This window comes from Emys orbicularis, chromosome 16 (genome assembly GCF_028017835.1).
Source record: "Emys orbicularis isolate rEmyOrb1 chromosome 16, rEmyOrb1.hap1, whole genome shotgun sequence".
Lineage (NCBI taxonomy): Eukaryota > Metazoa > Chordata > Testudines > Emydidae > Emys > Emys orbicularis.
The window spans coordinates 3,104,775-3,131,792 of record NC_088698.1 but is presented as its reverse complement, the minus strand read 5'-3'; the positions used below and the strand labels follow the sequence as shown (position 1 = coordinate 3,131,792).

General features: G+C 53.4%; 1 protein-coding gene across 1 annotated transcript in view; it reads right to left on the bottom strand.

Annotated features, from left to right (window-relative positions):
• Positions 1–1,118: 1,118 nt before the first annotated feature.
• The window catches only part of DTX1 (deltex E3 ubiquitin ligase 1), a 102,131-nt gene continuing 76,231 nt past the window's right edge, over positions 1,119–27,018 (bottom strand). Inside the window, exons 3-9 of the mRNA XM_065417802.1 lie at positions 8,532–8,593; positions 7,822–7,983; positions 5,051–5,112; positions 3,747–3,905; positions 3,220–3,381; positions 2,628–2,717; positions 1,119–1,343 (exon numbers count right to left, since the gene is read on the bottom strand). Coding sequence (XP_065273874.1) covers positions 1,119–1,343; positions 2,628–2,717; positions 3,220–3,381; positions 3,747–3,905; positions 5,051–5,112; positions 7,822–7,983; positions 8,532–8,593 — 922 coding nt within the window. The remainder of the gene's footprint in view (positions 1,344–2,627; positions 2,718–3,219; positions 3,382–3,746; positions 3,906–5,050; positions 5,113–7,821; positions 7,984–8,531; positions 8,594–27,018) is intronic.

Below are 27,018 nucleotides of genomic sequence, written 5' to 3'. Positions count from 1 at the left end.
CAGGCCCCGGTTTTTAAAGCCACGCATGCAAAGGGCTCATGCATGCAGGTAGGCAGGCGTGCCAATCTCCACTGGCACACGGGTATCAGCCGTCCACTGTCTGCACTCGTGGCTTTTAAAATCATGAGTGGCCCTTTGAATCCTGGCTGGTGCCGACTGAAGGGACCAATCAGGGCATCGGTGGCTCTGTGGACTGCTGCCGATTGGGTGTTGACTGCTCCACCCCTCTTCTTTAAGGGGAAATAAACCACTGGTGTCTGCAGTGCAGAGTGCTAAGCGTTATCATCCCCCCCGGTTGGTCGCTGCACCACTGCCAGTCTTGGCGCCTTCGCTATGGCGGGGCGGGATGGTGCATGCACGACTGGGAGCTCTTCCCATCCCAGGGGCACAACCCCTGCCCAGTCACGGAGTAAGAGCCACCTCACTTTCCATCCCTGCCCAGCTGTGGGAGCAGTTCTCTCCTGTGCACGTCCCGCTCCCTTCCCCCAGCCTGGGGCCCTCTCCCTCCCTTGCAGCGTTGCAGCAGTGAGGAGCAATGGCAAATGTGCCACATGGCTGTGGGGGGAGGTGGCTCACCCAGGCGATGCTGGCACCGACTGGACAGGACAGATGGTGGGGATGTGGCTGTGGGAGAGTTGGCCAGAAGTTGCCCCCTTGTTCTAGTAGATACTGTACAAGATTTCCATAGAGAGAGCTACATGGGGGGGCGGGGGGTGTACAGTCAGATGTGGGCTGGGGTCTCTAACAGGGAAAATAATCACAGATCACAAGAGTATAAAAAAATAATCAGCCCAGCTTTGCGTTGCTTGGTCACTCACGCAGCTCCTGCTGGCCTGCTGCTCATCGGCCGGCGTGTCTGAGGGGCGTGCACATGGCATCGGTTAAAGGGAGAGCCACTCCACCTGGTGGGGGACGTACACTTCCGCGGCACCCCGGCCAAGGCCAGCATTGCAGTCTGAAGGTTACTGAAGGTCAAGGCAGCAGAAGCAGAGTGAGGGCTCTGGGAAGGCGGGTGGTTCCCGGGCATGGCGGTGGTGGAGGACGGACTCACGGAGACACGGACGCAGGCGGGGTTTGGCTGCCAAGAAGCACGCTAGCAGAGAGCGGGGGCTTCCTCCTCAGTCCTTCAGGTTGGCTTCCGAGACCCCCTGGGCCATCAGCTCAGCCAGGACATTGTCCAGGTAGTTGGGGTCAGGGTAGCCGTGGCCAGTGAGGTTGGAACCAAACTCTGTCTTGTGGTGGATCTCGTTCCACACCACAGTGTCGCACTCTCCCGTCGTGCTGGATGTGCCGATGGTGAAGATGAGCCGGCGGTCCCATGCCACAATCAGGAGCTTCAGAACCTGTGGGGCCAGAGGGAGGTCACACACCCTGCCAGGCCATGGCATGCCCCAGTTGGCCTAGAGCACCCTGCTTTGGGTCTGAGATCCCTCCACAGTCTGCCAGCATGTACTGGGAGGGGAGAGGCCTGCCTGCCCCTGATTGATATCGGGGGCTCAGCCCTGACATCTCTCTAGCGTAGGAGCGGCAGCTTTGCCAAGTCACAGCAGATCTGGTCCAGTAACCCAGAGAATCATTCCCCAGAGAATGATCGAGCCTGGAACTTGGTCTGATCCGGGGTCTGCCCCACCCTCCAGAACACAGACCCCAAAATGTGGGGCTTGTTATGAGGCTATTCCTTTCTGCAGAGCACGGGAATATAAGCCCCCCGCAGAATAACCCTCTGTGGCCTTGACACTACGCCCCAGCCTTGCATGTCGTTTCCCTCCGCACGGGCTCAGACCCGCCCTGCAACAGGACGGAGGCAGAGACAGCGTCTGACTACCACAGCCAACAAGCCCCGTGGAAACATACGGCCCAGTCCTGTGTGGTCACTGACTCAGGCTGTTCCCTCTCATTTCTTATGGCCATGTGCGGAATGAATATTGTTATGTGCACCAATATGGAGGTGATGTGTGGTGGGGCCGAGGGGTTCGGAGTGTGGGAGGGGGATCAGGGCTGGAGCAGAGGGTTGGGGTGCGGGAGTGGTGTGGGCTCTGGGGTGGGACTGGGGATGAGGGGTTTGGGGGTTAAGCTGCCCCAGGGCTGAGGTGGGGAGAGAGGACTCCCCCGAGCCCTCTCTCACCCCAGCAGCTCCAGCTGGGCCGGGCCGAGGAAGGGGCTCCTCTCCCCACCTGCACGGCCCCGATAGTTATTTCGATTAAATACTAAGGCTTTGAGGGTCTGAAGTTTGCACGGCTGGATTAGCAATGGAGCCTAGGGGAGTTAGGACACTGAACATCCTGGCATTTGTGCACCCAACTCCCTTCTGCTCCTTTGAAATCGCCAACTCAGGTGTACGTTGCCAAGGGTGTAACGTGCCAGGCCCCATCACAGCACACACACGAGTGTCTCCAAGCCCCTGTGCCAGGGCTGGTGCTAGTGACCTGGCACGACCCACCTTGTGTCGATAGTCAGCAAACCCGTTTCACCCCCTGGCTGCAGCAGAAGAGCTGGGAGTATTGCAGCAGCTGTCCCAAGGGGGTGACCCTCTCTCCCCCCGCCAATGCCACCTCCTTGGGGGGAGATGCAGCCGGCTTTGTGGGAGGCAGCCAGGCTCCAGGAGCTGCTGGGGGCAGGCCACTCACCTTCCTGCCTTTCTCGTTGTCCGGTAGGTAGCAGTGCCGGGGGAAGCCTCGGGCTGTGAACTTCTTCCCGGGGTTCGGGTGCTCTGGGCCCTGGCAGGGAACAAAGCAGGCGCTGGGGAAATCCGGCAGCCAGCAGCTGTGCCTGAAACACGTCACCCCCCTGCTCAAGAAGGCAGCACAGCTGCCCACGCCGCCGCATTGCTCGGGAGGCACTGCCTGGGCGGGGCTGAGAGTGATGCATTGGTCGACAAAGGGGCACAATCTGCAGGCAGCAGGGGTCTGAGCGAGATCCCGCCTGGCAGGGCGTGGCCAGCGACCGCACCACCTCGGAGTAGGAGATGGGGCCTGGCCTAGACCCACCACCAAATCCATGGGGTGTCACACCCTGGGCTGCCTCTGCCCGGCTGCTGGAGGAAGCAGAGGAGGCCCCAGGCTCTCCATCAGTTGCCCCCAGGGCCGGGGGAGCGGTGTGAGAATGTGGCATGCTTAGCCACCTGGGGGATTCCCGAGGGGGAGGCAGCAGGCACCAACTCTTCTGGGCCACGGAGCCGCTGGCTGCCCCCGGAGATTCCTCTGTCCCTGGGCGGCTCACCTGGATGCCCGTGGGGATGTCGTAGACGATGCGGATGGTTTTGGATTCCGTGTAGCCTGGCAGCGAGTGTGGGATGATGTGGAACTCCATCTTCCCTGGGGGCTGGGTCCCGGTCTTCTCCCCATAGATGGCCTTGCAGGTGGGGCACTGCAGGCTGCCATCCTTGGGGGCAGAGGCACAGGGTGAGGAGGGTCAGCCAGCCAGGCAGAGCATCCTGCTCCAGGGCACAGGCTGCAAAGAGGCTAATGGGGGAATCTCCCTTTGCTGGGCACTATCCCTCCCCCAGGCAGGACTGTTCGGACCCATGGGACCGGCTGGGGTAAGCCTGCCGAAGGCCCTGGAGGGGCACCAAGGCTGGAACTGACCGACTCTCCGCTGAGGGCCCAGAGCTGGTTGTGAGGACCCTGCGGGGCCGTGGGATGGGTCAGCGAGGGGAGCACTGCCCTAGGCACAGGGGGCTCTCAGCTGGGAAGGCTGGTGGCCTGCTGGAGGCACCTCTCCCCCCCCCCCCCCGGCCCAGCTCTCACCTTGTTGCCGTTGTTGTACATGGCCACCAGGCAGAGGAGGTGGTACATGTGCCCGCACTTGCCCAACTTGCCCACCAGCTCCGGCTTGGCGCCCCTGTGGCTGAGCAGGCCCTCGTAGCCGGACGAGGCCACCAGCCTCTCCATGCAGATGGTGCAGTCCTGCCGGGGAGCGGGGTGTTACCAGAGCTGGGCTGCTCCCGCCCACCCCCAGCCAGAGCCCAGCAGCCGGTTCCACCATCACCCTCCTGCCCACGGGCCAGGCGGCAGGTTTGGGCCTCTGGTGCCTTTGCAGCCTTTGGGGACACGTCCTTCCCATGGCACCTGCTCCGCCAGCCGGCTTGGCTACCCCGATGTCTGCCTGCCCCACCGCCCTGCCCAGCTCCTCGCCCACTCTTCTGCCCCCACTGCCCCAACCCCCCTGCCCCCACTGTTCCCTCGGCCCCGTCCCTGTCCCCACTGCCCCCTTGGCCCTGCCCCCGCCCACACAGCCCCCAGTACCTTCTCAGCCTCGACCCTGCCCCCACTGCCCCCCAATCTTGCCCCTGGCCCCACTGCCCCCTTGGCCCCAACCCTACCCACACTGTCCATTCGGCCCCTTAGCCCTGACCCTCACCCCGCTCCCTGCCTCTCTCTCCCGGAGGACTGGCCTGTCTGAGCGTAGCAGGCACTGGCCTGCACCAGGGCCAGGGCTAGATGCATGGGGCAGTTAACCCCTTTGTCCCGTCCCTTTCAGGCGCTTCGGTACAGCAGCAGCGAGTGGTTGAAACCCGGGGCCCCAAGGAGCTGGAAACTGGGCCAGGGGCTCTGCAGCGAGCTCCTGGAGCCAGGCTACCAAAGGAGACACGCAGCAAAGCTCCCAGCGAGCTCAGGCTCCCATGCCATCTCAGAGCACCCACCGCAACCTCCATTTGCCCCAAACACAGTGGGCACTTATACCAACCCCGCCAGGGCCAGGGGGAGTGTGGAGAAGGGAGGGCCTAGGAGGAGTCGGGGGGTTCTCCAGGGGGTATTTTGGGAAAGGAGTGCTGCCAGGCTGGTGTCCTGGGGGGCAGAGTTAAGGGGGTGGCAGAGGTGAGGGGTGTGCCTGTGGGTGGAGGAGCTGCTGGGGTCCCTGCTGCTGTAGTTTTATACCAGGTGTGTTGTGTGTCACTGTGTCCCAAGAGTTCACCGTGTATTCACAGGCCACCGCAGGGCTGCCACTCAGACAGGCCTAGTCATCCAAGCCGAGCCCGGGCCCTGGGTACTGTCCGATCCCAGCCGCCCCAGGGCAGGGCCACTGGTGAGACCCGTGCGCAGGTGCTCACCTCGTCCGGCGGGCTCTTCACCTTCTGGATGTACCGGCGCACCACATCCTCGGGGTTCTTGCCTGCCCCAGGAGAGAAGCAGAGGGTCAGATTGCACCCTCATGGCCCACAGCGCCCCAGGGCCACCCACTCAGCTGGGCCATGCGGCCCCTTGCTCACGGCTAGGAGCCACATCTGTGGGGGCGGGGGGGGGGGGCCAGGATTGGACGGACACAGAAATCGGCTTGGCTGGAGCGGGTGCGATCTCTGGGTCAGGGCTGGAGGAGGTTGAACCCACACCTGGGAGTTCAGGGAGAGCCTTTCATCAGCTTGGGGAGGGCCATTCCTGGAAGCCACAGGAGCAAGTGAGCATGAAGAGGGAATCCCGCTGCCCCCTAGGACAGGGGTCCCTGCAGCTCAGGGCTGAGGGGCCCAGCTCAGAGGCAGAATCAGGAGGCAATTCCCTGGGCAGGCTGGCACAGAGCTCCACACTCCAGCTCTTTGGGGCTGGGATCCCCAGGGACGAGGCTGCCGTGGTTTTCGGAACAGGGAGAGCTGGGTGAGGCGTGGGTCACACCACGTCCACTGAACCACGGGTTCCCTCCTGCTTCATCGCAAACACAGCATCCAAGGTGGGGGGGATAGCTCAGTGGTTTGAGCATTGGCCTGCTAAACCCAAGGTTGTGAGTTCAATCCTTGAGGGGGCCACTTAGGGATCTGGGGCAAAAAAATCAGTACTTGGTCCTGCTAGTGAAGGCAGGGGGCTGGACTCAATGACCTTTCAAGGTCCCTTCCAGTTCTAGGAGATAGGATATCTCCATTAATTAAAAACCAGGGCAAACTACTACTGACCCTTTGGGACCCAGCCCCTCACCCCAAGCTTGCTCGCCACCGGCCAGCCTGTCACTGTGCCCCACAAGAGGGTGGGGAGTGCAGCCTGCACGCCACTCCAAATACACTCCACATTTGGCACTTGGTGCATGTGATTGGGTGCCCGGTCACGTGGTATTGATGACCTAACCTTTATAAACAGACGCTGGGCAGGAGCAAATTCTCTCAGTGAGACGATGGGGAGCTGCAGCCAAGGCCGCGTGTCTCAGGGAGGTGATGGGCACAATGGGCTTGACTGCTCTCTGACCCTTTCAGGAGGCCCCTGGTGTACTTTGCACTGATGTAACCCGATGGGCAAATCTCTTCTGATGCCCACACGTTAGAGAAGCTAGAACTGGGGGAGCCCTGGCACTGAGTTACAGAAGCACTGAGTCTGGGCCTCAGCAGCCATGGAGCTTCCTGCAGCAGGGGAAGGTTTGTGGAGGTGGAGCTGATTACCTCCAGGTACCTCTCCCACCTGCAGGAAGCTCTGCGGCTACAGCACAGAAGTGAGGGTGGCAATCCCGTGCCCCCCCCCACGACAGCTTTGTGATTCCACAGGACCCCCTTTGGGTCAGGACCCCCACAGTACAACACTGACATTTCAGATGTGAACATGTGAAATTGACCAATTAAAAAACCCTCTGGCTGTGAAATTGATCAAAATGGACCGTGAATTTGGTAGGGCAGGGCCCTAAAAAATAATCCTCCCCTCCTCCCACCGTCTGTCTGTCCTGTCTGTCCGGTCTATTTAGATTGGAAGCTCTTTGGGGCTGGGACATTATATCTGTGCACACCTAGCACGGGGTCCTGAGCTCTGCTGGGCTAACCGAATCCACAGCCCCGTTGCAGCAGCTTGCAGGTAAGAACAGTCTTAGGTTCATATTGCTCAAGACAATCCGGGATCATCAGATCATCTCGTCTGACCCCTGCAGATCACAGGCCATTACCCCTGGATTCAGCCCAATAGCTTTGATTGGCTAAAGCACCTCCCCCAGTCTTGAGTTGTAGATCTCACAAGCTGGAGAATCCACCACTTCCCTTGGCAGTTGGTTCCAGTGGTTACTCACCCTCACTGTCAAATATTCATGTCTAATCTGAATTTATTTGGCTTGAACTTCCAGCCATAGGTTCTTGTTCCGCCTTTCTCTGCTAGTCTAAAGAGCCCTTTAGTAGCTGGTCTTTTCTCTCTCATACACTGTCACCTCTCAGCTAAACAGATCACCTCCTGACGTCTCACTGCCAGGCATTTTCTCCAGCCCTTGACTCATTCAGCGCTGGTGACAATCACTGAAAAGCAACCCCACTAGCACCCCCTTTGGGGTGCCAGGTCTCCCAGGAAGCTGCCTGGCCTTGTGCTGTACATTAGCAGTGAGGATGACACGCCGAACCCTTCCTGTGTATGACATCCTCTGTTGCCTAGTACGTGTGAAATGGCCCATGAGTAGCGTACCAGATGGCACAATAATCCCGTGGCTCTGGGGCATCAGGGTGAAGGTGCCTGGGCATCACCCTGGGCACGATTTCAGAAGCTGGGCATAACACCTCTGGAGAGCTGAGTTTGAATCTGGCTGAGGCATAAAAATGCATTTGAGGGTCTTGGGCCAGGGTGTAGGGGATGTTTGTCTATATTAGAAAATCACTGTGCAGTTTGGCAGAGAAGCCCAGGACTGGGATAGCAGGGGGCTGGGGGTCAGGAGTGAGGCTCGGAGTGGGGGGGTGATGTACTCCAGGCTGTACTGTGCCTTGATGTGGCTATTGGCCTCTCCAGGTCATTTACCAAAGCCTGGTGATGAAAGGAAGAGGCAGGCTTGGTTACAGGTCCAGGGCCATGCTCCCAGCTAGATCCCAGCGCTGGGATTGTCAGGATGGAGGCCAGTGTGTGTGGCTCTGTGGGCTGGAGAGAGGGTGCTGTCTCTTACTCTTTTTGAGGTGCTTCTTCTTGGTTTTCCTGCAGATGCCATTGATCCCGGGCACCGGCTTGATGTCGCTCTTGCTCACGGGCGGAGGGTGCAGGATGGGCTTCGGGGCCCGGGTCAGGCATACAGGCAGCCCAGCAGCACACATCAAAATGCCTGTCATACCTGGGTCACAGAGAGATGGTAAGGCCAAGCGCAGACACTTAGGGGGCTGGGTGATTATCTCCCCACTGAGTGGCAACAATCACAGCGTGGGACAGGATCCCCTGCAGTCTGTGAGACTGATCTCAAATGCTGGGATTGTCCCTTCGCTTTGAAGTGAGATGGGTAGGTTGTACCAACCACCCAACCAACCATCCATCTGGCATACCCAACCAACCATCCATCCATCCGGCATACCCAACCAACCATCCATCCATCCATCCATCTGGCATACCCAGCCAACCAACCATCCATCCATCCATCCATCCAGCATACCAAACCAACCACCCAACCAACCATCCATCCATCCATCCATCCAGCATACCCAACCAACCATCCATCCATCCGGCATACCCACCCACCCACCCACCCAACCAACCATCCATCCATCCATCCATCCATCCATCCATCCATCCACACTCACCAGGATAAGTAAGTACCATCTCACTGGGCAGTGTTATACCCAGGAGTGGACAGCTGCCCAGAGCTGGGGGAATGCCAGCTGCTCTTACCTGCCAGGGCAGGATGGACTGGTCCGGTTCCATTCAGATTCTTAACCGGGAGGGCAGGAACCCTGAAGCAGAGACAAGAGAAGTGAAGCAGAAAGCACATTTAGTTGTTGGAAGGTAGTGCCCAGAAGGCTAAGCCACACCCTCGGAAACCACTGCTCCAGGAGAGGGAGAGGGGAGCGGAGGTGAAGTTAGTGATGTTGCTCCCCAGACCATGGTACCTTTCCAGGGGTGATGCCAGAATCCCTTCCAAGAGAGTGCAGAAATCCAGCCCAGGATCTAAAGGCGACCGCTCCTGCATTCAGAGTATTAGCTAATGGAGCATGACCCACGGCCAGACCAGCAGAGAGCCCCTCGCTCTGTCAGACCCTCCGAACGAGGATCCCTGACCCAGATCCTGTGTGCCCATTGGTGCCCTTGTTACATCAAGGCTGGCAGCAGACTCAGGCTGCGGGGGATTCTATCTCATAGCACAGGATACAAATGATCCCCCTGAACTCAGTGGGGGTCCCACCAGCTCCTGCAGTGGACGCTGGGCATCCCAGGCCAGCAGAGAACAGCGGCATGCCCCTCTGGCTGATGGAGACAGGTGAGGAGGGGCTTTGGGGGGAGCTGCACTGGCTGGTAAGTTTGCCTGCACCTGAGGCTAGGGATCTGGTGGGAGTGGGCCTGAGAGAGAGACTGCAGTACGAGTAGAGGGGAAAAGCAAGCAACTCCCCAGGGAATGCTCGAGGGGCGGAGTTCCTAGAGGGGCATCCTTGTTCTAGGGCCCCCAGCAGGAGACCTGAGCCCCTAACCTGTTGTGTACAGCTCCTGCTAGGGAGCCCCTGGGCTCTGCTTCCAGCTCTGGTGCTGACTCACTGGGCAGCCTTGGGCCAATGCCCTCCCCTGCCTCAGTTTCCCCATTGCATACTGAGGATAATAAGCCTTCCCCTCTCTCCTTGGGTGAGGCATTCTGAGTCCTGCAGGCGAGAAGGGACCAATCCATTACACGACAGCCAGAGCATGTCCATTCTGCCCTAGGATCCAGGCTCCCTCCGATCCCCACCCCACAAATACCCACTGATCTCCTTCCCCCCACAGCACTCTGTTCTGCTTTTCAGGCTGAACACCCCCGAGACAGGCCTGTCTCCCCCCCACCCCCCCCCCCGCTCCTTCCCCTGGACCAAACATTGGGGCGGTGGGCCAGGAGTCCTGGGGGGAGGGGAAGCCCACGGGGGGGCCAGGTTGTGCCAGCTGTGCCCCCCTGGCTAGCACCAGGCCCAGTCAGTGCGGTAATGAAGAGCCCAGCCGCCGGGGGTGATGAGAGCTTTCCCAGACATTTGGTCAATTAAGCCCTGTGCTCAATCGTATTAATTAGTGCTCAGGCTCTTGGGGCTGGGCCAAAATGTCAGCAAGGCTGATCCTGCTCCCCGTGGAGTAAAGCTGCTGGATTGCTTCTAGGAGCCTCCTCCACCTCGGGGCGGGGGCAGGGAAGGGGACCAGGACCCCCTCACTGCCATGTGCTCTCACTGTATTGCAAGGCCCAGGGAGAGAGGGAAGGATGCAGAGCCCCTACCCCAGTGATTCTCCAGCCTTTCCATCCCACGCCCCCGGGCTGGGAACAGCCAGCACCAGTGAGAGCTCCAGGACAGCTGGGAGCCCAGCACCAGCTCAGTTTCACAGCAGAGCCTACCAGCAGCGTCAGCTGTGAGCACTATGGAGCACAGACAATAGCAGCCATGAAGCTGACAGGAGTGACAGCAAGGGGTGAAGTAAGGCAGTGTCTACACAGACACTGTGTCTCCCTCACTGCACCGACATAAGCCCTGCGCCTCTGGTGGAGCTGGAGTGATGGTGTCGGGGTAGCAGGCCGCTTACTTCGGCAGAAGCAGCATTCTGGTGCAGACACCGACATAACTGGTCACAGGAATTAGAGATGGCAAAGCGCAGCCCCATGGATTTCCTCTCCGGGGGCAGGGAGCAGGGCGGGCGTGAGCCCTCTGGGGTGTTCTCCAGTGTTTGTCCTACTCGGCTTGAAGTGACCCAGATGAGGGAGCTTTCACCACCACCCGCGCGCCTGTCTGGGATCACACCTGACTGTGCATGTGTCCTTGCAGCGTGCACGTACCAGGCAGTGAATTTATGGGTGTAGCCGTTGAGTGTGAGACCCTTTGTGTACATTCGCAGTGTGTGTGCGCATGCTCGGAGCGTGTGTGCGTGTGCTCGGAGCGTGTGTGTGTGTGCTCATAGCATGTGTGCGTCTGCTTGAGCGTGTGTGCGTGTGCTCAGAGCATGTGTGTGTGTGCTCGAGCGTGTGTGCGTGTGCTCGCAGCGTGTGTGCGTGTGCTCGCGTGTGCACACATGGCTAGGAACACTCCTGACGGGCTTCCATCTGCCCATGCTCCTCGGACTGATTAACTCTGTGTTGGCTGCTGGGCCAGTGAGCCGAGAGCGCACCATGGCAGGATGCCAGCGCATCACTGGCTCTCTTCCAAAGCTGCAGTGCGCTGCAGCAGCAGCAGGGATGGTCCCTGCCTTCCCAAACCTGTGTGCCACTCTCCTGGCTGGCCTGGCCTCTCTCACACGGGAACCACGAGCTGGGTACCAGTACCAGTGGGTGCCAGGTTGCGGTGGCGAATTCAGTGGGTATGGCCGTGGTTGGGGATTGGGAGGGTGGATTTAGTGCTGGAATTTTCCTGGCACCGAGAGCCAGGCAGCTGATGTGCAGGCCTCTCCCACCTAACTCTGCTAGTGCTCCCCAGTCCTGTGCTACAGCCCAATCCCTCCCCACAGCTCCAGTCCTGCCCCCTCCAATGCCTCTACCCTGCCCTGTGACACCTTCCGTACTTCCAGCCCTGTCAATGCTCCCCTAGCTGACCTGCAGCTCCACCAATGTCCCTCCAGACCGACCTGAGACCCTGCTGCTCCGGTCCCAGACCCGGAGTTTGGAACCCTCTCTCACCTCTCCACCGTCTCCCCTTTGTCAGTCTGCAGCTGCCTGGCAAGGGGGAGAGAGGCAGGCCCAAGGGGCATGGGGCTCTGAGCTGCAGAGTCCAGGGGGAAGAAGGCAGTAATGATGTCCTGGAGATGTCCCTTCCAGGGTTTGGAACAAGCTAAGAGCCCAGAGATCCAGCCCAGGTTACACTGGGCCAGGTGTTTTGGGGCCAAGTTCCCGGCTGGCCCGGCTCTATTGCCTGCGTTGGATTGACACCAGCAGAAGGTTGGACCTGGGGGGTGATGCCTGTGCTCTGCAGACACGATCAGTGCAGCTGATTGTTTTGCACTTCAGCAGGAAGTCTCCAAGCTTGCATTTGTAACCCTGCTGCAGCAACAAGGGCCAGGTTCAGTATCTAGGGGTTTCTCTTCAACAATGCAACACAAACCCAGCTCGAGCCCCCACCCAGGGGGACAATTACACACCAGCCCTGGGCGCCTCGAAGAGGCCACACTTCCCCTCTCGCAAGCACAGAGTCTGAGTGCAGAAAAGAAACTTTTAATAAAAGGAGGGAAGTAACCCGGCATTCATTTGGGGAAACACTGAAAACGGGGTTCATAAGCATAAACCATGAGCAAACGACCCACCCCCAAGTAAGTTGGGCAGTGTCCTTTGCTGTGAGGTTCTGAACTCCAGCAACCCAAAGTCCCGTTAATGTGCCCGTCCCTTCTCTGCACCCCACTCATAGGTCAGTGCAGACCCAGGGGCGCATCTGCAGATTTCACCTTCTGCCCTGGGTGAAGGGGAGTAAAAAGGCACTTCACTGCCCAGGCACTTAAGCAGAGCTCCTCTTTCCCAGGCACCTGATTGCCACACCTCCCTACCAGGAATCCTACCAGCTGATCCATGCTCTGCTCTTCTTTGCCAATTGATCAGCACACCTCCCTACCAGCTGGTCACTGTACCTTTCTGCCAGCTACCCTACCAGTCAAACACTGCACCGTGCTACTGGCTATCCTATCAACCACCCACAAATCCACCAGGATGGCTTTAGGTCCCATCAACCCATGTCTCCTGCCTAGCGAGTGCTGTTTAGTTGAGGGTGAGTCCCTCCATCAGGATATGACAAGTACAGTTCTGCTGCCTTTGATTCACACAAGGATAAAAACCCTTTATTACTCCTGCCCAATAACAAGGAGATGGGGAGATCCAACACCAGCCAAAAGTGATCATTTGGGCAAGCAATCCCACCATGCTGAGCACCTAGGCAGGGTGGGTGTGCCCATGCAAATGAGATCAGCTCCTGAAGTCCTCTTCCACAGCTCATCACTAGATGTCAGGGAAGAGCTCGTCCAGACTCTGCTTACACATTTTAGGGGTTCCCAGTGATGAGCGGCTCCCCTGCCCAGCCCTCTAGGGAGTCCTCACACCTCTGGAGATTGGGCGACATGCCCCACAAGTGATGGCCCCACCGCTGCCCACTGTGGGTGGGATGGAGATGTGACCCAGCCAGCACGCGGAGGCCTCGCCAGCCAGTGCTGGGAGGCACCTGAGTAGTATGGATGGGGATTTTACAGAGAGCTGGGCATGGCTCCCCTCCCCCCCCCCCCCCCGTGCAGGTGAGCAGCACTGCCCCCCATTTTCCCAGTCAGGGCTGATGGGAAGCACTAAAGCAGCCCAGTCCAGCATGGCAGTTACTGCCCCTGGGGCTGGCCAGAGAGCAACAGCCACTCTCCAGCCAACCAGAGCTTTGTACCATGCTCCTGCTCTTCAGAGACTTTCTCCTGCCTCAGCTGGGCATCCTGCTGTGAGCAGGGGGGGCTCACTTTCACAGCAGGGAGCCCCTTGCTCCTCAGAGCTGGAGGCAGCTGTGAAATTCCAAGCATGTCATTTTCACTGCTGGTAGGCTCCCTGCTGCAAAACTGCACAGCCATGGGCTCACAGCTCGGGCTGTCACCCCGGGGTGGGTGGGGGGCTCCAGCTGTGAGCCCGGTGCAGCAGTCAGTGCCCCACAGTGTGCTGCTTCAGTCGGTGCAAGCGCTCCTGGTGAGGAGCACCACCGGCAGAAGGAGGGCAGTGTGGACACCAACAGCCCATAGAATTTTGTAGTGTAGACAAGCTCTAGGACTATTGTGGAGAGAGGGGCTTGAGCAAAGCCCCAGGATGCAAAGAACCCTGATCTGCTGGAGAGGAGGGCAGGGCTAAAATCCAGGGCTGGATCTAAACCTGCCCTGATGCACATGCCCAGCACGGGTTCACCCAGCCACAGAGAGAAACGTGTACCCTCCAAGGCAGGGGTTCTCAACCAGGGGTTCAGGGCCCCCAGGGGGGCCAGAAGCAGGTTTCAGGGGGTTCTGCCAAGCAGGGCCAGTGTTAGACTCACTGGGGCCCAGGTCAGAAAGCTGAAGCCCCACCTCATGGGGCTGAACCCTAGGGCACTGAGCCAAGTCACCTGGGGCTGAAGCTGAAGCCTGAGCAACTTAGCTTCATGGGAGCCCCTGTGGTATGGGGCCCCAGGCAATAACTTCAGCCCTGGCTTTTATATGCAAAAAGCCAGTTATTGTGGCACAGGTGGGCTGTGGAGTTTGTATAGCATGTTGGGGGCCTCAGAAAGGAAAAGATTGAGAGCCCTGCTCCAAGGCACATAGCAGCCCTTCCACTCCCCATCACTAGCTATATCCAGGGTCCAATTCAAATGGAGATCTGCCATCAGAGAATGTAGTCCTTAGCACCTATTTTACTCTGCATAATCTGTCCTGTCCTGTCGTCTATGGTCTTTCTAGGCCCCTACCACAGTGGTACCTAATACCAGACACAGTTCAGTTTAAGGTGATGATAGCCTTAAGGATGTTTCTTCTCTCCCCATCTTCCACTTTTGTTGCTGGCAATGTTTTTAGGGACATCATCACCTGGGGAACATTAACCCAAGAGGTGGGTTCATGCTGTGAGTGACCAGGTTGGGGTTCCATCTGATCCCTGCTGGTAAGAGGTTCTGCAGCCATGGCCCTGCGGCTGAGAGCCCCCCTGTCTGAACCTGGGTTTCTCCTGCTGCTATTTACTTCAGACCATTTCTCCAGTTTGTCCAGATCATTTTGAATTTTAATCCTATCCTCCAAAGCATTTGCAACCCCTCCCAGCTTGATATCATACACAAACTTTATAAGTGTACTCTCTCTGCCATTATCTAAATCATTCATGAAGATATTGAACAGAACCGGACCCAGAACTGACCCCTGTGGGACCCCAATCATTATGCCCTTCCAGCGTGACTGTGAACCACTGATAACTACTCTCTGGAAATGGTTTTCTAACCAGTTTTGCACCCACCTTATAGTAGCATTTCCCTAGTTTTTTGAGAAGGTCATGTGAGACAGTATCAAAAGCGTTACTAAAGTCAAGATATACCACATCTACTGCTTCCCCCCATCCACAAGACTTGTTACCCTGTCAAAGAAAGCTATCAGATTGGTTTGACACAATTTGTTCTTGACAAATCCATGCTGACTATTACTTTATCACTTTATTATCTTCTAGGTGTTTGCAAATTGGTTGCTTAATTATTTGCTCCATTATCTTTCCGGGTACAGAAGTTAAGCTGACTGGTCTGTAATTCCCTGGGTTGTCCTTATTTCCCTTTTTATAGATGGGCACTATATTTGTCCTTTTCCAGTCCTCTGGAATCTCTCCCGTCTTCCATGACTTCTCAAAGATAATCACTAATAGCTCAGATATCTCCTCAGTCAGCTCCTAAAGTATTCTAGGATGCATTTCATCAAGGTCTGGTGACTTGAAGACATCTAACTTGTCTAAGTAATTTTTAACTTCTTCTTTTCCTATTTTAACCTCTTCTGATCCTACCTCATTTTCACTGGCATTCATTATGGTATGTCACCAACCTTCTTGGTGAAAAACAAAACGAAGAAGTCATTAAGCACCTCTGCCATTTCCACATTTTCTGTTATTGTTTTCCCCCCCCTCATTGAGTAACGGGCCTACCCTGTCCTTGGCCTTCCTCTTGCTTCTAATGTATTTGTAGAATGTTTTCTTGTTACCTTTTATGTCTCTAGCTAGTTTGATCTCATTTTGTGCCTTGGCCTTTCTAATTTTGTCTCTACATACCTGTGTTATTTGTTTATATTCATCATTTGTAATTTGACCTAGTTTCCACTTTTTATAGGACTCTTTTTGATTTTTAGATTATTGAAGATCTCCTGGTTAAGCCAGGGTGCTCTCTTGCCATACTTCCTATCTTTCCTACGCAGTGGGATAGTTTGTTCTTGTGCCCTTAATAATGCCTCTTTGAAAAACTGACAACTCTCTTGAAATGTTTTTCCCCCTTAGACTTGCTTCCCATGGGATCTTACCTACCAACTCCCTGAGTTTGCTAAAGTCTGCCTTCTTGAAATCCAGTGTCTTTATTCCCTCCTACCATTCCTTAGAATCATGAACTCTACCATTTCGTGATTACTTTCACCCAAGCTGCCTTCCACTTTCAAATTCTCAACCAGTTCCTCCCTGTTTGTCAAAATCAAATCTAGAACAGCCTCCCCCCTAGTAGCTTTCTCCACCTTCTGAAATAAAAATTGTGTCCAATATATTCCAAGAACTTGTTGGATAATCTGTGCCCTGCTGCGTTGTTTTCCAACAGATGTCTGAGTGGTTGAAGTTCCCCATCACCACCAAGTCCTGAGCTTTGGATGATTTTGTTAGTTGTTTAAAAAAAGCCTCATCCACCTCTTCTTCCTGGTTAGATGGTCTATAGTAGACCCTACCATGACATCACCCTTGTTTTTTGCCTCTTTTATCCTTACCCAGAGACTTTCAATAAGTCTGTCTCCTATTTCCATCTCAACCTCAGTCCACGTGTATACATTTTCAATATATAAGGTAACGCCTCCTCCCTTTTTTCCCTGCCTGTCCTTTCTGAGCAAGCTGTACCCTTCTATACCAATATTCCAGTCATGTGTGTTATCCCACCAGGTCTCTGTGATGCCAACTATGTCACAGTTGTGTTTATTTACTAGCATTTTGAGTTCTTCCTGTTTATTCCTCATACTTCTTGCATTAGTATACAGACATCTAAGATACTGATTCGATTCCCCGCCCCCAGTTCTGTCTTGTCTCTCCTTTACCCCTGCTATAAAAGCCCATGCTCCCCTCAAATTCCGAACCTTCTCCCAGGTCTCCATGTCCTGTGGGCTTTGGTCACCTGCCCCCTTCAAACCTAGTTTAAAACCCTTCACACTAGGTTAGCCAGTCTGTATCCAAATACACTCTTCCCCTTCCCCCATCTCTGTTTATCAGCCCTTCTTGCTGGAACAGCATCCCGTGGTCAAGGAAGCCGAAGCCCTCCTGATGACACCATCCTTGCAGCCAGGCATTCACCTCCAGGATGTCTCTGTCTCTGCCTGGGCCCCTACCCTTGAACAGAAGGATCAAAGAGAACACCACCTGCGTTCCCAACTCCTTCACCCTCCTCCCAGAGCCCTGCAGTCACTGATGATCTGCTGAGGGTCATACCTTGCAGTACCATTAGTGCCCACGTGGATGAGTAGCAGGGGGTAGTAGTCAGAGGGCCGGATGATCCTCGACAATCCCTCCGTAATGTCTCGGATACGGGCCCCTGGCAGGCAGCATACCTCCCGGGATGCCATGTCAGGGTGACAGATGGGTGCCTCCGTCCCCCTCAGAAGTGAGTCTCCAACCACCACTACCCTATGTTTCCTCCTGGGAGTGGTGGTTGCGATCCTCCCAGCCTTGGGGGTACATGGCTTCTCCTCCTCCTCTGGGGGTGATTCCTCATCGCTCGTTGCCAGGGCAGCATATCGGTTTTCCATCATCACGGTGGGTGATTTGGGAGCAGGGGTGGAGCACTGCCTGCTGCCAGAAGTAACCAGCAGCCAGTGTCCTCCCTGTACCAGAGCCTTATCCTCCTCCCTCGGTGGTGTGACAGCAGTCCTCTGTAGTTAGATTCCTCAGCCTTGGATGCCTCCACATGAATACTCTCAAGGAATTCCTGTAGCTCTCCCACCTGCTTCCTGAGAGATTCCACTAGCAGGCACCTTTCACACTGGATGGTCCCCCCAGCTTGGCTTTCTGAGAGTGGGAAATGCAGGCCACAGTCTCTGGAAATCCACACCAGGATCTGGGTAGAGGCATCCACGGTTAGGTTCTATGTCTGGATACAGGCACAGGTGGAGGAGACAGGAGCAGCGTTGGCACTGGCAATGTGGCCCTTCTAACCAGAGTGATTATTTTACATCTCCCTCCCACAAACTCCTTCTCAAACTCCCCTGTTTGCAGTCCCTTGTTCGCTAGCTCCCCTTGGTCACTTAGCCTCTGGCTTTTAAGGCCTTCTCTCCTAGGTCAGCCCTATGTTGCATTGGCCTTTATTGCTCATGAGCGGAGCTGCTGTACGCTGTGACAGCCGCAGCTCCCATGGGGTGGGCACTGCAACCCTAGGTACGGTGAGTTGCATTGGCCCATCCTGAAGGTGATGCGAGCATGGATCATGGTGGCATGGCCTTTTTCTGTGAGTCTCTGTCAGCAATCGATGTGCCCAGGAATGGTGAGGATTCAGGCTCGACTCCTGGGCTTTGCACCATCATGATGATTCATGGTATGGTGCCTTCAAGTGAAGGCGAGGGGAGAGTTTGGTTAAGTTCCTTGAAGTGTTGCTTCCCCCCCCCCCACACACACACACTTCTTAGCTGTCCTACACAGAGTAAGCTCTTCATCCAGCTGATTATTTCTTCCAGGCTCTGGGGCATCTTGAAGCCTGCAGATGCTGTCCAGATGAAGGAGACATGTAGCCGAGTACCCTGACTGCACTGACCCTATGGTAATTCCCCCTCTCTCTGAGCTCTCTCCCACAGGTGTTAAAGAGGTGGGGTCTGAACACTCCATAGCGTGAGGATCTGGATGAGGATGTACAGGTGTCCATTCTGCCCCTCTGGGACCTACAGGAATGACTGGATCAAGCGCAATGCTCCCAGTTTACTCCTGGCAGGTTCCTTATGCATGAGCTCAGGAACTGCTGGGCAATGGCATCAGAGACTGCGGAGAGCTCTAGCAGCAACAGTATAGTGGTTTGTTCCATGGCCAGAGGCACAGGGACCATACCCATCAGCACCTGCAGGGCTGTCTTGGGGCAGCATCCGGCTGTGACTGAGAGGGACCCATGACGCTGGGGGGTGGTGCAAAGGGCGGGTGGAAGCTGGGGGTAGCTGGAGAGATCCCTGGTATCAAGGCCAGGGTTTCTCAGCACTGGCTGCACTACTGCACTCTTTAGGGTGACTACAGCTAACCTTCTCGGTTACGGTATTGCCAAGAGCTCTGCACTGGCTTTCCAGCTAGTAAGAGGGGGCAGTTTCACAGCTGTGGGGGCAGAAATTCTGTACCACTCCTAGGGGGCCTGTTTGGATTGATTGACCCAAATTCCAGTCGTCTTCGTATGGCTGATGTAGATGTTTTTCCACTCAGATGGTTAACCAGATAACTGCGTCAGACGTAGCGAGTGTAGTGCTGTGATACCTCCTTCGTATTTGTGAATCAGGCATTGAGTCGTTCTATGTTTCATGGTCTATTCTGGTGACCACAGTCACACGCTGCAGAGTCTTTAATTTTCCATTTGTGCAGCAGGTATCCACATCTGCCATGGTTTGTGTGGATGCGGTTTAGGGTTGCCCATGAGTTTCATGGGAGATTGAAGCCGGGGTTCTTCTGTGTTGCATCTTTCACAAGGTGTTTGTTTGTGACTTCTTGTGAACTCCCTTTGGCTTTCCAGGCTTCCTCAGGGTTGATGTTGCACTGGTGAAGGTTAAACGCGTGGGTCCAAAAGGGCGACTCCAAGCAGTGATGAGGGATGTCGCTGAGGTCCTGGTAGATGGGGAGACATTTGTTTTCCATGATTCGCTGGAATTCCCAAAGGGTTGCGGCATCATGGCCAATGGATGGGGGAGCAATGTGCAGCAGCAGCAGCAGGCAGGCAAGGTGTGGGGGTCACCTGGCGAGTTCCAGTGATGCACCACGTTGCAGTGTTCACTTGGATATCAACAAGTCAGGTGTGGCTATTTCTGGTCCATCCCGGTGCACAGTACTTGGCTACAGAGTACACAAGGGCCATCGCTGATGTCCGTTGCCCTGATGCTGATGCTCCCCAGATTGTGCTTGCCAGTTTCTGGACCAGGTTGACTCTCGTGGAAGAGCCTTCACACAGCCCACTCTGTTAAGTGAGAAATCATGACTAATGCCATCAACCCGGTGACCGAACATCAATCAACCATCTCCCAGTCTTCAGAGCAACAATGCAAGCCACCATAACAGCCCTCGTCAGGTTCTGGAACAAGGATCCTCCAACTCCAATTCCAGGCTGATTGACAAAGTGGTACTCTGTGTGTCTGTCTCGCTGTCCTGTACCCCAGGAACCCTCAAAACAGCCCTGCAGGAAGGGACGTAAGTGCCAATATTCCCATTCTGCAGGTGGGGGGATGTGAAGCTCACATATTAAGGTACATTAGTGCCTAAAGATACAGATGGGCACCGAATGGGATTTTCAAAAGCATTAAAGCCAATGGGTTTTAGGTGCTTAGGTGCTTTTGAAAATTCCACTGGACACTGATCTGCATCTTTAGGCACCTGAATACCTTTGAAAATCTGTTCCTAAGTGTGACCCAGAGGCTCCTTAGCAAAGGGTCCCCTATTCTTTGCAAATAACTCTCACCTCACACCTGACAAATTCACTCCACCAAGCACACATCTTATAGGACATTTATCTGCAAAGAATAACAGGTGAGGTGTCTACAGAAAGCTCATAGCTTGTTAAACTTTGTACACCTTGCAAGATGTATGTACGGGTAATAGTTATGGAATAATGTATTTATGCTGAAAGCAGGCTTTAGGAACTAGCACTAACAATTAGTCACCAGGGGATAATGGTCCCAGGGATGGCCCTTTGGTCAGGGAGGAGTTGGCACCCTGTCCTGTTTGGCTGTGATGCAACGCTCCATTGTTCAGGCCAATGGGAGCTGCGGAGTCGGCGCTCAGGACACGGGCAGTGTGCGGGGCCCCCCTGCCCGCACCCCAGGGGCTGCAGGGATGTGCTGGCCGCTTCCGGGAGCGGCACGGGGCCGGGGCAGGCAGGGAGACTGGCTAAGCCCTGCTGCGCTGCCGGACTTTTAGCGGCCTAAAATCTCCCGGTTTGGCTTCAGTAGCCTCCAGGAGATAGAGCCTGATTCTGGGAGACTCCCGGTGAAACTGGGAGGGTGGCAGCCCTAAAAACTCCAGGGTAGGGCTTCTCCTGCTCTTCCCTTTTAGATCCTACATCCCATCAGGGCAAGGATATTGTAAATATGATCATACCTGTCAAAAGGAGGGAGGGGGTGCTGGTAAAATATTTACCCTTCATGGTCCCCACATTGACTAATTATAACAAGCCACTCAGCGTACTTCTGTTTCATGGACAGCAGAAACTCCTGTGCACCATGGCAGCTATTAAATGCACTTAGCAAATCCATACACACAGCACATCCTCCTACATCAAGGGACCCTGTTGCTTGAGCTACAAGAGAATCTTGTTTGACAATGAACAGTATAGGGTCTATGACACGCAGTCAAGCAATCCTGATTCCATCCTGATACACATCCAACAGATACACTAAAACCAATTTATACAATTTTCTAATGCTAAAAATACCAGTCAAAATGTTCACATGTGACTAGTGGTTTTTGGGGATGGGCTGGTTGAAAACTACTTTTCAATAGAAAATTGGGAGTTTTCGATTAAAAATTTTCCACGAAAAGTGTTTGATTTCCATGAAAATTCTGATTTTTCATCAAAAAGCCAAATGCCCTAAAACCAAAATATTTCAGTTTGGAAATGCTGCTTCTGTGCCTCATGGGAATTGTAGTTCAGTTGCCTCATGTCCCCATTCTCCTTTATGGGCCAGGCTCCCCAGCTGGACTACATCTCCCATAATGCACCATGGCCAGGGACTCCCCATGATACAACTGCCTCCCCTGACCAAGAGTGGAGACTGGTGCATCATGGGAAATTTAGTCTGACCAGGGAGCTCATTCTATAGAGAAGAATGGGAGCATGCCATAGCCGAACTACAGCTCCCATGAGGCACCATTTCTGATTTGAAATATTTCAGTAACTGAATTTTTGGTAAAAAATCAAAATTTTCTAGAGGTAGAAAAAAACATTTCCCAACCAGACCTAATTTTGGGTGCCTCCGTTTTTGGATGCCCAAACGGAGATGCCCTAAAGCAGTCTGGTTTTGACAAAGCGAAGACCCCCCAGTCTCTGAAAGTCTGGCACCTTTAAGGTGTCAAAAGATATCTTAGGCTGTGCCTCCAAAATCACTTTTGAAAATCTTGGCTACCAACTTTGGTTCTGGATTCTAAAGTCTCTACATTGTTTTAAAGGGAAGGCCACCTATTTCTAGCTCAGGGAAGCGTTATTTCTACAGGGGGAGGAAGGGGTTTCTGGAGCAGGACTTTCCTCATGACATTTTATTTTATTTTTTAACCTTTGAGGGCAACCAATTATTTTGTTTGTCTGGATTGACACATTCCCCTGCTGGATCCCAGCCACAAGGCCTGATTGATAGCACCTGCTGTTTCACTCTGTGACTTCTGTGAAGTTCAGCCAATGCACATCTCTCCTTAGCATCAGTGCTCTCTGTTACTCCAGACTGGGAGCTCTGTTCACAGCTCTGCCAATGCACCACAATCCAGCCCTTGCCCAGCACACAGGTCTGCAGATGCCCCTTGTTCCTAACCCACACAGACCCCTGGATTTCCAGTCCTAGACCTGCAAGGAGCTCTGCCAGTTTTCTCTCCTCCAAGACCTTCTGCAACATGATTCATCCTGGAAGGATGGGGCCAACCCGTTCAGAGACAGAACAGGTTCCAAACTGTCCCAACACAGGATGGGACCTGGCCTTTGGTTTGCACCTATCTGCAGTGTGGCCGGACTGATAAACAGGGCTAGATAAGAGATGTGTTGTCACCCTACGCCCCACATTACCAGGTGACTGTTCAAAATGTGCAGCCATCAGAAGACACCTAAGCTAGACCAAATACTACATTTAGGGGGGAGGGATAGCTCAGTGGTTTGCGCATTGGCCTGCTAAACTCAGCATTGTGAGTTCAATCCTTGAGGGGGCCACTTAGGGATCTGGGGCAAAATCAGTACTTGGTCCTGCTAGTGAAGGCAGGGGGCTGGACTCTAGTCAATGACCTTTCAGGGTCCCTTCCAGCTCTATGAGATAGGTGTATATAAATTTTCTACTCTTCTCCCCCTGAACATGCTTCCAGGCATTTGAGCTTTTCTCTGGACATTCTACCTGGCTCTCTCATTCCCCTGGATCTCCCTCTCCCACTTGTGGCTCTGGTCCCTCTGCCTCCTTTTCCATAGCAGCATCCCCCGAGAGGTAGCCAGATTGACTCTTCCCCCATGTTTCCAGTTATCACAAAAGAGTGAATGCAAGAAATCAGAAAAAAACAGCAACGTGACTCATGGGGAGCCTGCGTCAGACCACACCGACACAGTAAAGACACAAATTTGAAAGCAGCAGTTGGACCAAATTTACAATGTAAGCACAGTGCACTGCTAGAGAATTGGTGTCCAAAGAACCTTAATAGGACTCCAGGTTCAGAAAGCTGTGGAAGATGTGGCAAGACACCAAGCCACTTCTGGCAACCAAAGAGGCAGAATGTAGGAGATGCCACAAAATGGGACATCCTGCAATAACATTCAGGTCCCTAAGAGTAGTGGAAATAATCTGAGAGAGAGTGTTAGCATTGGATGACAATGAGTCCATACATCTAGGGACTATATCCTCAACAGAATGGACAACACATTGATACACAAACATGAATCTAGATGGTTAAAACCTTACAGTTAACATTGATCCTGGAGCAGCAGTCACTGCAATTCCAAAAAAAAGATTATAAAGATGGAGCTCTGCAAAGACCAAATAAGATATTATGTGGCACTAGTGACACTACATTGGATGTTTGTGGCCAGTTCATTGGGAAACTGGAGAAAGGATGGAAAGTTCTTCAACACATAATATATTTAATACAAGGTCCTGACAACTCCCCTACTAGTGTTGCCATCAGGAAAAGGACTACGTCTACTAGAGAAACTGGAATGGCATTAATGGCAAAAAGCAAACCATACAGGAGATGTATCCACACATCTTCCCAGGGCTAGGAAAGCTGTCAGGGGAGTACAAAATAAAACCGCTGCCATCAGCAACTGCCTTTGCTCTCATAGCCCCATGCCACATCTCTATACCCTTGCTAGAGATATAGGAGTTATTTCCCAGATAGAAGAACTCACTGACTGGTTCATGGGGAAGGTTGTAGCACTGAAGCCCAGTGGCAAAACTCCACATTTGTGTGGGCCTCATGCAGCTTAATACAAGCGTGTGCAGAGAAAGAAACATGCAGTTGACCAGATATTAGTTCAATTATCAGAGGCCAAAGTGTTCTCAAAATTAGATGTGAAAGGAGGCTTCTAGCAAATCCCTCTTGCTAAAGAATCTATGCCTATATCTACATTCATCATCCCATTTGGAAGGCACTGTTTCAATCAGCTTCCATTCAGCATATCTTCAGCACCAGAACATTTCCAAAAGCGAATCTCTCAGCTCATGCCAGGATTGCCAGGTGTCCTGTGCCAGGCAGATGATGTGTTGGTATATAGCAGAGATAAAAAGGAACATGATGAGCAACTACCTGCCATTTTGAGATGTTTCCAACAAGCTGGCCTCCCTCCGAATGAGAAATGTGAATTGGAAAAGGAGCAGATAAAATTTGTAGGACACATAATTAGGAAATAAGATTCAGACAAACTGAAGGCATTACCCACCGTAATAGAACCCAAGATGTTTCTGCTATAAGATTTCTGGGGATGCCAAATAATTTTGGGAAATTCTTACTAAATTTAGTTCACCTACCAACACACTTAAGAGCTCTCCTTGATGGTCAGTCACTATGTGGATCTGGGGGAGCACACAACAAAACACATTTAATATTATAAAAGGACTACTAGCGTCTCCATATATTTTGGCACAATACTCAGGCAACTATCCAACAACAGCTGCAGCTGATACATCGTCATATGGTTTAGGAGCAGCGCTCACACAACAGCAGCCAGAAAGAGCCCAGAGATCTGGTGCATTCATACCGAGAAGCTGCACAGTGGTATAATCACGTAGAAAAGGAAGCTTTAGTAGTTACTTAGGCCTGCAAAAGATTCAGTGCATTTGTATTGGGCTTGAAATTTAACAGAAACAGACCACAAGCCCTTAGTGGCATTATTGTGATCAAAACCACGGAATGACCTTCCATCTAGGAGTCAAAGATTTTGACTATGATTGATATGATTTTCTTTCAACACTGAACACACACCAGGGAAAGCACGTATAGCAGCAGACACTATCTAGAGCCCCAATTAAACAGCTAACAATGGAAGAAGAAAAGACCTTAGAAAAAGATGTCAGCAATATGCCAGCTGACTTCAGCAAATTAGAGATGAGCAACTAAAGGATGAGACTTGCTAGAAATTTACTCAACTTTGCCAAAGAGGATGGGGTTTAAGGAGTCAACTTCCAATAGACCTACTACCATACTGGCGGGACCTCAAGGCACGTCTACACCACTGCTTAAGTCAATCTAACTTATGTCGCTCAGGGTTGTGAAAAAAACACCCGCCTGAGCGATGCAAGTTACAGCCATCTAAGCACTGCCCACACCAGTGTTATGTTGGTGGGATAGCTCAGTGGTTTCAGTATGGGCCTGCTAAACCCAGGGTTGTGAGTTCAATCCTTGAGAGGACCATTTGGGGATTTAGTTAAAGCTTGGTTCTGCTTTAAACAGGGGGTTGGACTAGATGACCTTCTGAGGTCCCTTCCAACCCTGACATTCTATGATTCTTAGGCACAGGTCATCCAAGTCAATATTTTCTAGATAAGGAGTTCCTCAAGTTCTCATATCTGATAATGGGCCTCAATTCACCTCTGAAATATTCCTAGGGTTTGCACAGGACTTTGATTTTGAACATTATACATTGATTTGAACAATGGGCCCACATTACCCCCAGAGCAACAGGGAGGTGGAGAGAGCAGTGCAGACTGCAAAAATCAGTGGACCATATGAGGCACTCTTGGCATATCGGTCAACCCCACTGGCCTCTGGACTACCTCCAGCAGAACTCTGAGGGGAAGAGGACTAAGGATTAAGCTGTGGCATTGATACAGCTTAAACCAAAATGGCCCGACTTGAATGAAGTTTGAAAACAGGTTGTTGAAATAAAAATTTGGCAGCAACAAAATGTCAATGTTCAGTACAGAACAAAGGCACTACCTGAGCTGAGACAAGCAAACAAAGTTTGGCTCCGAAGCTCCCAGACAGTTGGAACTGTTCTGAACTCAGCAGAAGCTTCCAGATCCTACCTAGTGACTCCAAAAGAACTTCTCCAGTGGAATCAGGTTCATCTTCCATATTTCCCAACACACCAAAGAGAGGATCTGAGACCTGAAGGTCTATCAGGCCGAGAGCTGCTTCCACAGGGAGCTCTGCATGTAACTGCAACAGAAGTGAGAACATGGGCTGGAGCCTGGTCAGACCCCCCTCAGAGCCTTGATCTTTACTGCTCAGCACTATGTAGATGGAATTGGGAAGGGGACACAGTACTGTACATAGTTTTCAGGAATCTGACATTTATTTTGAATTGTTCAATGTATATATGTGGGTTCATAATTTAAAATTTAATCTTTTATTGTAAAGAAAGGGAGATGTGGAATGGTTATGCAGTTCCTAGGCCTCCACATTACCAGAGAGGACCAGGATGTGTTGCAGGGGGAGCTTAATAAACACAGGATCAGGGATTTCTCTCATGACGGCTTCCGGCATGGCGCTTCATGTCTACGTCCTCACACTACAGTTCTACCCTCACTCTCCTAGGCCTGTCTCCACTGGTGTCAGTGGAGTTACTTCTGATTTACACCAGTGTGTGCAGTTTGGCCCCAAACACAACAGACAGCTAGCTCAGAACCCTGCTTGCATAGCTGGCACCAGACTCGCTGCACCATTACCTCGGCACAAAGGCATCAGAGAGGGATGCCACCATCATCCTGCATCTCTTGGCCTGGGTCCATTTGCGGCATGAAGGTCACAGGATGGAAACATTCGTGTTTTCTATTTGATCTCCTTACCCGGGCCTGATCCTGGGAACTGCTGAGCCCCCACAGCTCCCACTGTTGTCAATGGGCAGCATCTCCATTGCCCTGCACCTTGCACCACCATTCACACCAGTGTTCTGATCTGGTAACTTCACATCCACCTTGCCCTGGTGTAGATGACTGCACAAGGTGGAGAATTGGGCCCAATGGGTCTTGAAAGCCCCCAGCACCGGGCAGGATCAGGCCCTACAAGAGGAAGCATCATTCTCAGCAGCGTCCATTAGGTGTGTTGTTTTAGCAACTAGTGCTTCAATGGTGCCGAAGTGAGCTGGTACCATCCATCCCAGGACCTGCCATTCAAACTCCTGTGCATGCA